Source organism: Xiphophorus hellerii, chromosome 18 (genome assembly GCF_003331165.1).
Source record: "Xiphophorus hellerii strain 12219 chromosome 18, Xiphophorus_hellerii-4.1, whole genome shotgun sequence".
Lineage (NCBI taxonomy): Eukaryota > Metazoa > Chordata > Actinopteri > Cyprinodontiformes > Poeciliidae > Xiphophorus > Xiphophorus hellerii.
Window position 1 is genome coordinate 12,323,241 of NC_045689.1, and position 15,060 is coordinate 12,338,300.

A 15,060-nucleotide genomic window follows, 5' to 3' on the forward strand; every position below is an offset into this window, starting at 1 on the left:
CCTTTCAAATTCCTATTTGTTAGAATCATTTTCCACTTCACAATTACACCCCACTTCATGTTTGTGTGAGCAGTTAAAACTTGAGCAAGTGTGATTTTTTTTTTTTAATCATAGTGAATATTTTGTAAGGGATTATTGAGAGACATCATCAGACAACTAAACTGTGAAATGGAGCTCTATGAAACCATTTGGATTTTATTAGCAAATGATGACAACCTTCTATTATCTGTTCTATTTTAGTAACTCTAAATTTACTGCTTTAAATGAAGTGAAGCTGCACAAACTATTTTAAATGCACATCCAGCCCTCATGAGCCGTTTTAGGGCTTCAGTGCACATCAAACAAAGTCTTTGTCAGATCATGTAAGAGTGTCTGAAAACCCTGTTCATCAGTGCACTTTGAGCAGTACATTTTCTGATTCTTATAAACATGAGATGAACTCAGTGGTTTGAATCCTCGAAACTAAAAACAAAAAAAAAGAAGAGCCTTAGAAAACATCTCACTATTACTGAGAAACAAGGCAGCAGAAGTGCTTTCAGCTGCCTTGTTTATAATAAACACCCACATATGCAAACTTATTTTTTTGGAATCCATATTTGTCTAACTGGGGGATTATTTTGGATTTTCTTTCAATGAAAAGATGTCCCTGTAGTCATGTCATATGCTGAAGCAAGTTGAGCAGTCATAGTCTCGCGTAACTGTGAATTATCAGTAGCAACAATGTGGCAGAGCCAAAATAACTTTGGTTTTCTGCCATGGAGGATGCACCACGCTCCTGCGAGTTCTCTGTTTCTGTTCCACAGAAATCCACAAGAGAACAAAAGATGTGTCAGGCAGCCAAAAATAAGTGGAGTCAGAAAAGGCAGACAAACACTGAGGTTCAGCCTCTAAGAGAAAACCAGAGTCAGAGCTTGTGATTATTAGACAAGTAAAAAAATTGAGATGTTGTACTGTAAAAGGTTGAATTTCTAATATGGAGATAAATGTAGGATGTAATAGCTGGTTGATTGTAATTGGTTGGTTATAAATAGTAACGTTCTGGTCCAACTCAATTTCTGGTATCTGTCCATGTATCACATGTTTGTCAGGTTGGAAATAAAATATATTTGTAGGCCAGTGTAGTATATATTAAATTATATTGATTTTACTAACTTTTATGGGTTGATGCAGATTCTTAAATGAATAAGATCAGGATCAGAGGAAGAAAATGCTGACAAAATAATCTCTAGATATTTTATCAACTTGAATTCTGTAGAAGAGTAGCAGCCAAAAATATCAGAGTGGGGTCCTTCTAGAGTCTTGCACTATTTCCCTGATAAGAAACAATGCAAGAACATTTTTCACTGACAACTTCTTTCAAGAATTATGGCCAGTTTTGTTGTCCACAGATTGCAAAACAGTATTTTAACACACAACTTTATCGTTGCATTGAATCAATACTTTCATCCTTACAATAGTGTTCACACTGAAAGACTGTCACTTTCAAGAAAAATAAATATTATTAAATGGCAGAATTCAAATGTGACGCAGTCAGAAAATGAATTTACACTGTGTACCCATCCATCTATGCATGCAGGGTTACTCAGGGTTGGTGCCTATCTGCAGTATCCCTTGGGCCTAAGACAAATAAACACTCACACTCCTAATCCAAGTTTATAGAAACCAATTAACCAAGTATGCATCTTTCTGGACTGCAGGAGGAAGCCAGAGTACCCAGAGAGAAGCTACAAATGGATATGGAGTACATGCCAGCTCCATACAGAAAGAGAGATTAAAACCCAGGACCTTTTTGTTCTGTCAACTGTCAGACAATAATCCCTACTTTTATCTAATTTATTTCAGTAGTCTGAAACTCCTGTCCTTGAAAGTGACTCTCCTGCAACATTTGGATGCATTTCTGCTCAAATACACATGAATCGGCAAAGACCTGGTCATTAACCATTCATTTGATTCAGGTTTTTTGGAGAGGGAATGCCTCTAAATATTGCAGGACAGTGGCACTCAAGGACTGAACCTTGATTTATTTAATAAATACCATTTAAATGTAGTAATTCTGATTGTGGATCAGATTTCATAGAGCTAAGAGAGTTGAAACATTGGACCTCTCAATAAGAAAGCTACAGTGAGAGTAATTATTCAGGCTGCCGTTACAACCAGGTTTTATTTTAACAGAAGTCAATCAGGTACTGTGAGATTGAATCACTCGTTTTACATTCAAGATAGTGCACCCCAAGAGCTCATCTGTTGTACTTTTGGACGGGATTAGAGACTGTGTCATTAAGTCTTGTGGCCATCTTCTATCAAACCCATCTTTCCGTCCCATTACTGGAGATCAATATGAGGGAGTGGGAGGTTAGACTTGCCTGTTTTTATGGCCCCTGTTTAAGCACTAGCAGCACATAAATGGGAATTTGGCCTGAGGAGCTGAGCTGCAGAGGCGGCACTGAATCATCTGTTGATAGTAGTTAAGGGCAGAGTTCTTCATCATTGCTGATCCTCACCGGCTGTCTGGACCAACAGCCTCAGCTGTGCTACAACCCACCAGAGAGTCCATCAGCTCACCCACTGCTTGTAATAGCAAAGGATACATCTCTGCTGGCAGCTTACTACCCAAACACAGGCAGCCAAGGCAACCTATCCACATTTCCATGGGATATGACCAAAGAAGGGAATCTTTGGAGCCCTCTGCCATTGTACACAAAGGAGTTTTACCTTTATCCTAATGTGTGTGTGGGCGTGTGTGTGCATGTGTGTGGGGGTGGGCGTGTGCGTGTAGGCATGTATGTGACTCGCGTGTGATGAATGACTCAGACACACAGGTTGTTGCTGTGTTTTGCTCATGAGAACACACACTGGCATCTCTTCGGGGACAGCAACCTGTTCAGTGCCTTCCAGAATGGGACAACACCCTTGCTGACCAATCACACGCCTGAATGTCACAGCGGGCGGAGATCCAATGGGTTTTTGTCTTTTAAATGTGTATTTATGGAAATCCTCGTCAGTGATAGCAGCCCAGATTAGAGGTCAGATGCCAGGAAGGCATGCTACTGCAGAAACATGAGAATATTCACTCAAAAATAACAGCAACTGAAAGTAAAAAAAAAAAAGAAAACTTTTCATATTTCCACTCCAAGTGATCGAAGTGCAACAAATAATCAAATTCTAGTAAATAAAGCCACATGTCTCCTTCTATCCAGCTCCTTAAGAGAGCTGGATAGTCTAATCTTTAACCCCAAATAATGTTCAAAAAATAATGTCACTCAGAAAAGCACAAAAATAAAATAGCGAAGTCTTGAGTAGAGTGTAAAAATTCTCCTGCCATATGATCTTGCAAAATTTAAATACAGAAATGTTTCTAATTGAAATAAAAGTCGTCTTGGGAAGATTTAGTTAGTTTGTTGGTGTCCAACGAAATAAACCTAATCTGTGATTATGACTTCAAAACATGAAGGTGTGCTGTTTATAGTCTCTCTGTTTGAAATTTTTATATTTCAATAAAAAAGGAAGAATTTGTGTAATTGTCATGCTATGTTGATAACTGACTAATAAAGTCTTCTGAAGAGGCTTTCTAACAGCACTCTAGATGGTAGAGAGAAGAAACGATGAAATGACAGAAAGGACAGAAATGATTTATAAATTCTGTGAAAGGCGAAGCACAAAGGCGGCATCAGACGAGCACTACTTTCGATGAACCCATTCTGACCGCATCTGGTTGGCGGCTAATAGGAACTGCGTTGAATCCAAGCAATTCATCGCTCAGAGCGTTGATGGTCCTGAGCAGAACATCAATAAAATATCCTCAATTGTAGCCGTAGTTGTTTTCGTAGTTATTCTTCAATGAAAAAGAAAGATTCATTTTTGACACTGAAAAGTAAATATAGGAAAAAAACGATACCTATTGTGATAGACATGTCATCAATCTCAGTAGAAAATACATCCAATAGAAGGTCAATAATTTCTATGAAGTTCAAGATGTGCATGACATTCTGGGGGATGTAGGCAGATGAAAGGCTTTAACTGCTCATCCTCTCATCACCAGCTATGAAAAGTGAATATGCACTATATGCAACACATTGCTGTGCTAAAAGCGGAACCAAAAGCAATGGCAGAAAATTTTTTTCTAGTCTGCATTTTCTGTATTTTATAGCTATCTGTGCATGTGCAAATAATGTGATCTATAACACAGGCAAAGCGAAAATGTACTGAGCACGAGGTTCTGCTACTGTTACATTTTATTATACTATTACACAAGTTGTTTTTTTTGATGGAGCTGATTAATTTCAGTAATACATAACCTGTATTATGCAACCTATATAAAAAGTATAAAAAGTTTGTGTTTTAAAAAAGCATAAACATATTTAAAAACTAAATGAAGCCTAAAACAATCATTATAGTTTTGTTGGTTGCTGTTCTCACACCTCACATGCGTTATGCAGAAATAATCAGTTTAGTTTAATTAGTCAAATAAATATTTTCGGTTTTGAAATATACATGAGTGAATGTGGTCCAGATTTCTTCAAAAACAACAATTTAACCTTTTAAGTAGGCAGCTTAGTCAGAGATCCTTGATCTTGTAACATTCACTTTGCTTAAAATGTACACAAAATGGCAGTGACACCCACATTGCAATGACCTGCCATGACTAAAAGCAATATAAAAGTTATTTAGGACACAGTTGTACAGCTATAACTTTTCGCAGTTAGAAATATTATTTTGCCGCCCCACATGCCGTGCTACCCTGAGTGGGAAGCCATGTCACCCCTATGAAAAAACACTTTCAGCTATTTTTATCCCTGTATGTGATCCTCAAACCAAAGCTGCTGTAAAATTAGACGCTTGGTTAATGTCGGATGTTAATTACCATCTGTCTGAATACCTGGAGGTTAAGTGATAATTTATTTCAAAAATATTGACAAATTTCATTCTTCTGAAGATCATGAGTAGTCAAAATTTTATGGCAACTCAGGGTTTCTCTCTTAAAAACTTGATTGTGTGAAGATGTAAAAAGCTTCCAACCGATAAGGAAGACCATCAAATAATGTAACATATTGGACCATTAAAGGAGATATCTGATGAAAAATACAACCTAGTTTTATCATAGAAGAACAAAAAAAGCCAACACTTCAGATGAAACAGATGCTACAGGAAAGCCTTTGTGACAATATTACTGTAATTCTATCAGTTTATATCCAAGTATTTCCCGTCTCTGCACAGCAGACTGAATCTGTGTAAATAAGATTTTTCATGGCAGCAGATGCCCTGCTCGGGTCGTGACACCCAGCACCATCTCGTGACGAGACAGCCCTATTGGCTTCTCACCAACGGTGCGACTAACGCGTGTGTCTGCTTACTTCACTTTACCTCACTTCACTCTGAGTAACCGCTCTTTTCTTCTGTCTGACATCTGCTCCTTATTCTCTTGTTTCTTGCTCGTCTCGTCCTTTTTACTTTTCAGCTGAACATCTCTGCTAAATCCTTCACAGATGTCAACATTTTCAGAAGCTTCTTGACCTTGGCAACCTCCCTTCTCTGTCTCTCCTCTTTCTCACTCTCACTCAGACCCTGCAGCAATTATGACTATCCAAGTTGATGAGCAACAGTGCATTTCTAGTGTGCCGTGAATGAGTGGAAGTAAATGCTGACCATTTATTTGTTATAACAACACTGGAAACATCTCTGACAAGCTGCTGCCGACTTGGCATTGGGTGGGAAAGCTTGAGCAAAAACTGCTCCATTTTATGGTTTCACTGCTCTGACTTTAAAGTCAAATAAAAATACAGAACATCTAACTGTATTTAGTAAAAACAAATAAGGAAAAGCTGGTTATTCTTATTGATTCAAGATGATCATCATTTTTATAGTAATGTCATTAAATATACAAATTCAATTCAAGCTTATTTAATCAAGGACAGCACAGTAAACAAAGTTACATGATAAAAACAAAGCAAGCGTTGTTTTGTACGAAGGTTTTCTGGCTACAGGCTCATTTGTAAACTCAGTCCTTGGCTGGCTTTTTACAAGAAAGATTCCCATCATACACGCGCATGGACACACACACCCCCACATGCACACGCACACACAAGCACATTTGCGTGGCTATTTTTGTGGGGACTTTCCATTGACTTCCATTCATTTATAACAGCCTAAACCTCACCCTTATCCTAACCCTCAGCTAAATTCACACCTTAGTCCTAAATCTAACCCCTGACCCGAAAACAGCGTTTCCCCTTGTGGGGACCAGGCTTCGGTCCCCACAAGGGGCAGTGGGTCCCCACAATGTAATATGTGTCAGGAAAATGGTCCCCACAAGGTATTACAAACACACATACACACATATGCTGTATTACTTACAACAAATACATAAAAATGCATATTAGAGATAACTAATTGTCCATAACAAAGTAGGTTAGTATACATTAGCGTTCACATGTTAATTTTTGTTCCAGCCATGGTTTCACATGGGAACTAAAATCTTTAAGATCAGTTAACATTCTTATTGCTGATGGTAAACTGTTCTAGATATGACGTCCTCTAAATGACAAGGAACCTTGACCATTTTGTATTGTGCAGGTTTGCAGTCCGCATTAACTGCACCTCTAGATATAACACCTGCTACATTTAATAGTAGTGTTTAACTAAATGATTATTAAGCTTTTGCTGCAGGATTACTACACTGTTAAATTGATCAGGAGCTCTCCTTTGGAGATATTTCCAGTCAACAGAGTTGTCAGAATTGTTTGTGAAGAATACTATAATCTTCTTAAAGCCAGCTGACTGGCAGAGTGCAACAACAGGTGACATATTGATCAGTTTCTTGGCTAGAGAAAGCTGGTCAATGTGACACCATGGCTATGCTCTGGTCCCTCTGGCCTCCTATCAAACAGATTTAAGCCGCAGAAACAATGAGTCGGTAAATCCCCCTGGCAACCGCCTCATGCCCGATGGTTTAATAATCTTTCATGAACTCTCAAAATCACTTTAGGTTCATAACATGCCTCAAAATTCACACCGAGGATGAATATAATCCTGTATATTTGAAGACTCCCATAATCAGAGGAAATCAGTGGCTTTGGGGAACTGATTTAAACTAGAAAGTCAGCTTCTTGTGAACTTAAGCTGAACCTGTGGTGTCATAGACGTCCTTAAAATACCTTTTGCAATAAGTCATTTGCTCAGTGTAACAGTTTCATTATATTAACTTGGTGGATTTTCCTCTGAAGCTAAAACGTTCATGAATAATTGCCGGAACGATTTATACGGACTAAAATACAAGACATCTCTGCATGTAGCAGGATGCATAAATCATAACTGCAGTGACCGTGCATTGACTCATTTTTTTAGCTCCAGAAACTGACATCATTTGATAAACTGGGGAGAAAAGGTGGGGGTTGGGATGGATGCTCTAATAAACTGTGACAAGATGCATGTTGAACACGGAGGCTTTGAAAGCTGCTGAGGAACCAGATAGAAAACATACAGAGCTTTCGCTTTGAGAAATGAAAGGTGCGAAAGCAGGCGCGTTGAGCGTCTCAGAGGAGATGTCTTCACACTGCTCTATGTCCCCTGACATTCAGAGCCTGTCTGTGGACTAATACTGTCTCTTACGGATGCATAAACATCCCATCAAGTCACTTGGGGGATTTAACGAGGCTAAAGCCACAATCAGAGACTCTGAACCAGGAATCACTGACCAGTACCAAAGAATGACTTGTTCTCTGTAACTTACATTGTTACAGAAATCAGACTGGTTCATTTTGAAGGCCATACTCGTACCTGATGCTCTGCTAACCACTCACCTTCCAATCATAGTAGAGTGCTGCTGCACAGCAGCCTCCAGGAGGCGCTCTAGGATGGTCCATTCTCCCATGGTCAGCGCTAGAAGGCATCCACTGGGCCGAGGAAATCAGGAGTGACACCCCAGTGGGCTTCCCAGCCAGCAGGAGAACAAGCAGCGCTGGTGATAAAGTGCTCAAAGTCCACTTGTTGTGCAGAGATGAGGTAGCGAGTGGCTTCCGGTGGATCTCCAGGTGTGAAGGAGTCTGAAAAGTCAGCGACACATCACTTGTGTTCTGCCTTTCTTCAAAAACACACACTCTTACAGCTCTTCCCCGCTCCTAGATGGTAGGACTGTGCGAGTCGCACACGCACACAAACACACACAGTCCTAATATCTATGTAATCCGTTGCCAACTCACTTTACACGTGAGTGTGTTTTCCCCCCTTTCCTCCCTGCTTCTGCTCTGGCGACTCCTGGTCTCCGTTCACTTCCCAAACATCTGCCTGGCCATATGTTCCCTCACACACACCTGGATTAGAGGAGAGCGCAGCTTTCATCTACTCCTGCTCAGTTTGAAGAAGCAGCGGTGCGTGCAGGCGGACATCCATCACCAACACTCCGCCCTTTCACGCTCGTTCTTTGACAGCATCTTGAAGTAGTAAGTTTGGTCAGGCTCGGCTCCACGCGTTCATGTGAGCTGGGCTGCTGGGGGATCTGCTTCTTTGCTTGTGATTCTCTCCTCCATTCTCTTCGTCGCTTTTCTTTCCCCGGGTTTCTCTTGATCTGCTCTTTATTCTATTTCTTTTCTCAAGGGTTTCCCTTCTGTTCGCCCTCCCTCCTGTTGCGCCTTCGTACTCTCCTGGTTGGGTTCAGGAACAGCGGGACTGAAGCATCGTGTTCCTCCTCAGGCTCCTTCTTCACACTCAGAGACTTGCATGCTTCTCTGGCTCTCGCGGCGGCTCTCCCCCCTCCGTCTCAGCGTGCAGCATGCAGAGAGGCAGTTCTGCTTTCTTCTCTTTCCTTCATCTTGCTTTTTCTCCCCCTCCTTTTCCCCTCTTGGTTTCTCTCCGTTTGCCTTCACCTGCCTCCGTCTCCCTCTTCCTCTCTGAGCCAGGAGGCAGCCAGACCGAGCGTGTGTCTAGAGGATTAGAGAGGAATCATCTCTCTGCTCCTCCCCCCTCTCGCTCCCTCTCACTCACTCTCCATCACCATGTTTATCCCCCCTCCTCTTCCCCTCTCTATCCTCTTTATCTGTCTCTGCTCCACCACCATCAACAGCACAAAACAATATTTTTTTTGCCCCTCTCTCTCATAGCAAACAGCTTCCTGCTCCCTCCATCTATGGTTTTGTCATCCTCTTTGCTTTGCATACCGAGCACCTGCTGGAAGTGACAGGCCGATCATTGCTGCTTACTCACACACTCTCATTCACACGGAGCCGTGAGAGGCAGCGCTGTGCCGAGGCTATGCAAGGATACTGAGCTTACATTGGGGAGTGTGTGACAGAGTCAGAACGTGAAGGAATCGGTGCGTGTGTGTGTGTGTATGTGGGTGTGTGTGCGTGTGGGTGTGTGTGCGTGGGTGTGTGGGTGTGTGTGTGTGTGTGTGTGGGGGGGGGGGGGGGGGGGGGGTGTGTGTCTGTGTGTATACATGATGGAAAGTTAGTGGCAGTCATTAAAATGAGCATAAATTATGCAGGAAAAAACAATCATGCATGAATACACTTCGAGGTATCATTAATTCAGTCTGCCAATTAATATAACAATGTAATGACTCTTAGTCACTTTGCACAAAGTCATACTGTTCAACATCAGTTGCGGCCACAATGTGCTTTCCTGTCCTTTTCTGTTCAAACCAGATGTTTCCAGCTTCTAAAGAAAAGCAGTTTTTAGGTTCCTACTACAATGTTCTGAATAGATATAACTAGGCCCTGCAAAAACCGAGTTTAGCTAGAATACATTTGATTAATTACAACAGTGGTGACAAAAGCTGATTTTTTTTAGGCAGCTACTTCATCACACAAATGGTAAGAAAATAACTAATTTTTGGCCTCAGCACTTTCTGTAATAAAAGGGAAACAAATAGAAAACAATAAGCATCTTAAACTCCAACTTTACTGGTCTTTTATTTGCTGGTTTTGGTAAGAAAACTGGAGGCTTATTTCCATCAGAGTCCCTCTATATTAATAGTTTTTAACATTTGAATGTTTTTGATCTGAAACCAAGAGACTGCATTTTTCTGAATATTTATCTTCATAATTTGCAAAATGTTTGACAAACAAAAGAAAGCATAATTTAACACAACAGTTAAATTATGCTTAATCCCGGAATAAGTTATATCTTAAGCAGTTTAAGGTCATTTTATAATTTTACCAGCATGTTTCTTCTGACAAAGCTTTCTGATTTGAGTCTCTTTGGGGGAAGCAAATAATTAGGATTATGGCAAAGAGGCCTTCCAACCTCAAATAACTTATTGCAAAAGATCAGCATACAAGCAGAAATATGCAAAAATCTGATCAAACCTATAGGAAGGGTTTAATTTCTGTGATGCCAATAGATCTTTACAGCTGTTTTCAAGACATAATCAGCAAAAATTTGAATTTGACTGACTAATGATTATTTCAGAAATGAATACTCCTTTCACATTGTTTATTATCTTTTAAAGAAAATCCTTGCCTTTCTATCAGAAACCAGCTTCTTGGTTCAATAAAAATATTTTTCATTCCTCATCTACCATTGGTGTGAATAATTTAGGTCTTATATTGTACATTGGTATGAAACGAAAAAAAAATTGATGAAATAGCAGCGTGCTAGAACAGAATCTGGGGCTCAAACTGATGAATGTACCCCGAAGAAACGTCAACTAGGAAATAATGACTTAAAGACCACAGAAAACACAAGTCTACACAATACATGGCAGCCCTATTATATTTACTGCCAAATTAAGTGCTGTTAGCAATGGTAAGTCTACTTGTCAACACCTTTTTTAGGTCCTACTAAGCAGGATTAATTTGCTCCAATAAAAAAAAAAAAAAAACCTACTAATGAAGTATCAAAGTTTGAATAAATGTGTTTCTGCTTGTAGTTTAATCACACACTAATCATTTGCGCAGAAGGGCCTAATTATGTGAAGGTTATCTTGTGTTTGGGATGTGAGGATTGTTTTGTCCTGCAGCACAAAGCTCATTGTGTTCACGTGCCGTTGCGTGTGCCGCACTACACAATATGTGGGTGAGAAGGTGAGGGAGGAGAGATAACAATAAGGCTGCAGCTTTAAGGCGCCTATTAAGCTTACACGCTGAATAGTTTTCTTTTACAAATGCAGAGGTTACGGTCACACTCATTGTTCTTCTCTGTGCTGTTCTGCTGACTGTTTTGTTGTGACTTCCTTCGTCACTCGCGGCTCCTCAGACCGGAGGGGTAGTAATCTATTCTGTAATGAGCGACTGCACACGCACGTAATCCGGCCTGCCCCATGCCAAGACAATCTGGCTGTACCGTGCCTCACACGTGAGGAGAGGAAGGCAAAACAGAGTGAGGAATAAAGAGAGATGGGGGGAAGAACATAAAAACACAAACATCTTTACTGCAACAAGACACCGGGATATTTAACCAAACCTATGTCTTTCTAAGGGGATGGAAGTCTCTGTCAAAAATGATGTTTTTCACTATCTAGGAGCTTTTGTTGGTTATATTGAGACTTTCAAAGACTTTCACATGAACATCCTGAAATATTGCTGCTAGGGTTACATCCTGATTCCCAGGCAAAGCCAAGTGGAAGTTAGATCTATCTACGGATGCATCAAACTGGATGATCTGCCTCATCCAGATTATACAAACACTTAAATCATCTGCTTGTATTTGTTGGAAAGGCCACATATGAACATCTGCAGACACCACAGACCCATATTTGGCATGATCCTGTTTAGATCCAGCCTGGCCATTGCCTTCCTAGGCAGTTCCACTCAGTTCTCATATCCCCTCACTGCTCTGTCAGGAATTTCTCCCATTGAGCTCAATTTCTCTGGTAGAGTTCTATCCTAGCCAATCAGCAAACAGAAGAAAGAATTATGATGATGTTGATTTTCTGCGCTGTTTTGGAATTGTAGCCTGACTGTAGCTTTAGCAATGGCAGTGGGGGAAGTGAGCTAAGCCATTCAGTTTGTGTTTGCCACGCTTCCAAATATAGAGCAATTCACATCGGCGCAAGATGAATGTATAAGACATTTTATTGCTGGCAAACATGTTGTGGCCCTACTTCCCACAAGGTTTCAATTTACAGCAAGCTTCATTGAGCTGGTACATAACATACACCACAACCAAACTTTAGCGATTGGGTAAAATTTAAGACTTCAACAGAGTCCACGCGTCCAATAGCCGAGGGTCTGGAGTCTAGACCAGTGGTCTCAAACTCAAGTCCTCAAGAGCTGGTGTCCTGCAACTTTTAGATGTCTCTGTGCTTCAGCACACCAGGCTCCAATATTCATTCATTATCAGAGCTTTTCAGAGCATATCACAATTTAATTCAAATTTGAAGAACAAGAGACACATCTAAAAGTTGCAGGACTCTGGCCCTCAAGGAATGCAAGTTGAGTCCACAGATCTAAACTCTCTGTACGAAAAAAAAGTGTAAAAGAAGTGGCTGATTTTTACCAGCTTAGTTTACTTTAGATCCATCTTGGAAAACTAATTTATTTTGGACTGTAAATCACAGTCCATTGGTAATATTCCTTCAGAAATTAACTATTGTAGGTTAAAAGGTCCAAATCTGAAGAGTTAGAAGGTGGTTTAGAAAACAATTTTTAATATTAAAGTACTTTCAAGCCCTGATTCCCTGAATTTATCTGCAGTTATAAAATATAAATTGTTTTAGCTTCTAAGTTACCTACTGATTGATTTGGAAATAAAGAAGAAAACGTATCAATGTTAGTATTTAGTGGACATATTTCTGATCACTAGATAGCAGCAAAGTGCTTCCATACAATCCTTGGTTTGTGCATAATATGCATCAACAGGCATGAATGGTGTATACACACAACGACTTTGCCAGTGTTGTGGTCTGAGGTTTATTTGTGCCAGTAGTCTGTCTAAAAGGAATTCAATATAAAAGAGTAAAAAAATAAATGGAAACATATGTCCAACCAACAACAGTTTTTAAAAATACTTGTTTGGTCATGCGTTATGATTTTCGAGCTGCAGGTCTGCTCTGGTATCCTCCCAGTGTGATATGCCTGGAAAACAGTCAAAAGGTTTCAGGATCCAGGATTCATCCTAATGAGATGCTGTGCACCACCTCAGCAGACGTTTTGATGTAGATGAGCAGCAGCTATTCTGCTAAGAGATAAACTGAAGCTCTTCAGTTTATCTCCAAGGCTGAATCCATGCACTCTAAAGGGAGCTCGTTTAAACCAGCTCGATCTGATTCTCTCAGCCATGATCCATATTTAATGAAACAAAATGACATCAGACTTGTGCAGTGCTTTTCAGGACCCTCACAGACACTTTATAATGTAGGCTGGAATGAAGAAAGATTGGTAAATCAGTCATGCTACTTTTCTGGCTCAGCTCTTTCTTCACCAGAAATGACTCCCCAACCAATCTATCTCCCGCTCCATCTGCAAAAACACCAATACTTACAGAGTATTTTTATCTAGACTCTACACTTGAAATAAGACAAAAGTAACTTTTCAAGAAGGTATACTAGTTTGTCATTCTTGAATATAGATATAAAGCACTAGTTTCAGTGGCAGATTTTTTTTTATTTAACAGAAAAAATGTCCTGCTTAAAGTGAAAAAGAAATCTGCCAGTGAAACAAGTACTTTTACCCCCCATCTATATAGAAGAATTACTGACAGGCCTATATAACTTGCTGAAAAGTTACTTTTAAGTTAGTTTTGCCTTATTTCAAGAGTGCTAATACATTTGGAGTAGAAACAAGAGTGAAATACTTGGTAAGATTTAGTGTTTTTGCTGTTTAAGTACCAAATACTGGAAACTCTGTTTAAAAACAGTAGTTAATCTACCTCCAGGTAATGTGCTTCACAAGTCAGTAGATTTAATCACAAAGCTTTAGATGCCATGCAGTGTTAGGTAGAGGTGGAAAACATTACAGGGCACTAAATTAATTTTCAAAAGTCATCATCAACCAAGGCATTGTGTATTTGATTTTAAAGTTCTTTAGTTGTTACAAATTGTTTGATATCGTACCAGTAAACATTACTCATCAGTCTCATAGGTTCCATCTACAGTGAAACACTGCAATAAATCTTGTTAAAGTTGTGGGTTGGAGTTGCTTGGGGACAATCTGCAGCTTTATGAGTCAGCAGGTTAATTCATCAGCAGGTAATTGGTGCAGAAATGCTGCTAAGCCACAAAATGGGATGAGGTCCAATATGGGGTATGCACTTTATCGAGTGGCAGAAGATCAAGCGCTTTAACCTGCTTTATTTGTCTGGGGGGCTTATGGGACTTCGAAGGTAAAAAGACTAGATTTTTACTCTGATTAATGGATAAGACGCTTTGGCACAGCTCCAGGCACCATGGGACCATCAGGACGCTGGAGGCAATTACAGTTTTAAGCTGGCAGGTTGGGACCAATTATCACCTGCCAACCTTTACAAACCATCTGTCTAGTTACAGAAAATAATAAAACCAGCAAAGACTTTAATCAAAGTTCATTAACTTAAATGTATATATACATACATGCAAGAAAAGTAGTGAGCTATTGGGTGGTGGGTTTGCAGTTTTGCCACACACTTCTTATTTTCCTTGGTCTACATCAGGATATTTGTTCACTGATGCTTTTGCTGGATTTCTGCTGAGATTAAAATACTCAGTTGCACCAATACTCAGTTATGGATTTTAGACCAAACTGGTTAGATACATATGCATACACATACTTCAGATTTTTTGTTGTTGTTGTAATACCATTTGAAAGCAAATGCAGCATACCCTTTTCTTTCTCATTTTAAATCACTGTGTTGGTCTATCACATAAAATCCCAATAAAACATGTTTTTGTTTATAATGTAGCAAGAAGTGAACAGGTTTATTCTTATTGTATCATCTGATCCAATAACTTTAGATATGTGAATGTATTACAGCTTAAAGTTCCTTCATTTTTTACCTTCCGTTAAGAAAAATCTAAATGTGTATCCATCTTTCTCACCAAGAATCTTGGTGTGGAAATAAAACCTGTGTTTTTAAAAGACGCATCACTAAAGAAAAACGACTAGAAATGTCAGGAGAGATAAGGGATTGGTTAAACAATACCTGTTATTGCTG

General features: G+C 39.7%; 1 protein-coding gene across 2 annotated transcripts in view; it reads right to left on the bottom strand.

The window, feature by feature from the left end:
- gjd1b (gap junction protein delta 1b) overlaps positions 1-9,262 on the bottom strand; it is a 31,243-nt gene extending 21,981 nt beyond the window's left edge. The window contains exons 1-2 of one of the 2 annotated variants that reach the window (XM_032545794.1): positions 8,307-9,262; positions 7,797-8,039 (exon numbers count right to left, since the gene is read on the bottom strand). In XM_032545794.1, coding sequence (XP_032401685.1) covers positions 7,797-7,867 — 71 coding nt within the window. In that variant the 5' untranslated portion in view covers positions 7,868-8,039; positions 8,307-9,262. Of the gene's footprint in view, positions 1-7,796; positions 8,040-8,195 lie in introns of both variants that reach the window. The other variant, XM_032545793.1, reaches the window with a different exon arrangement.
- Positions 9,263-15,060: the final 5,798 nt, after the last annotated feature.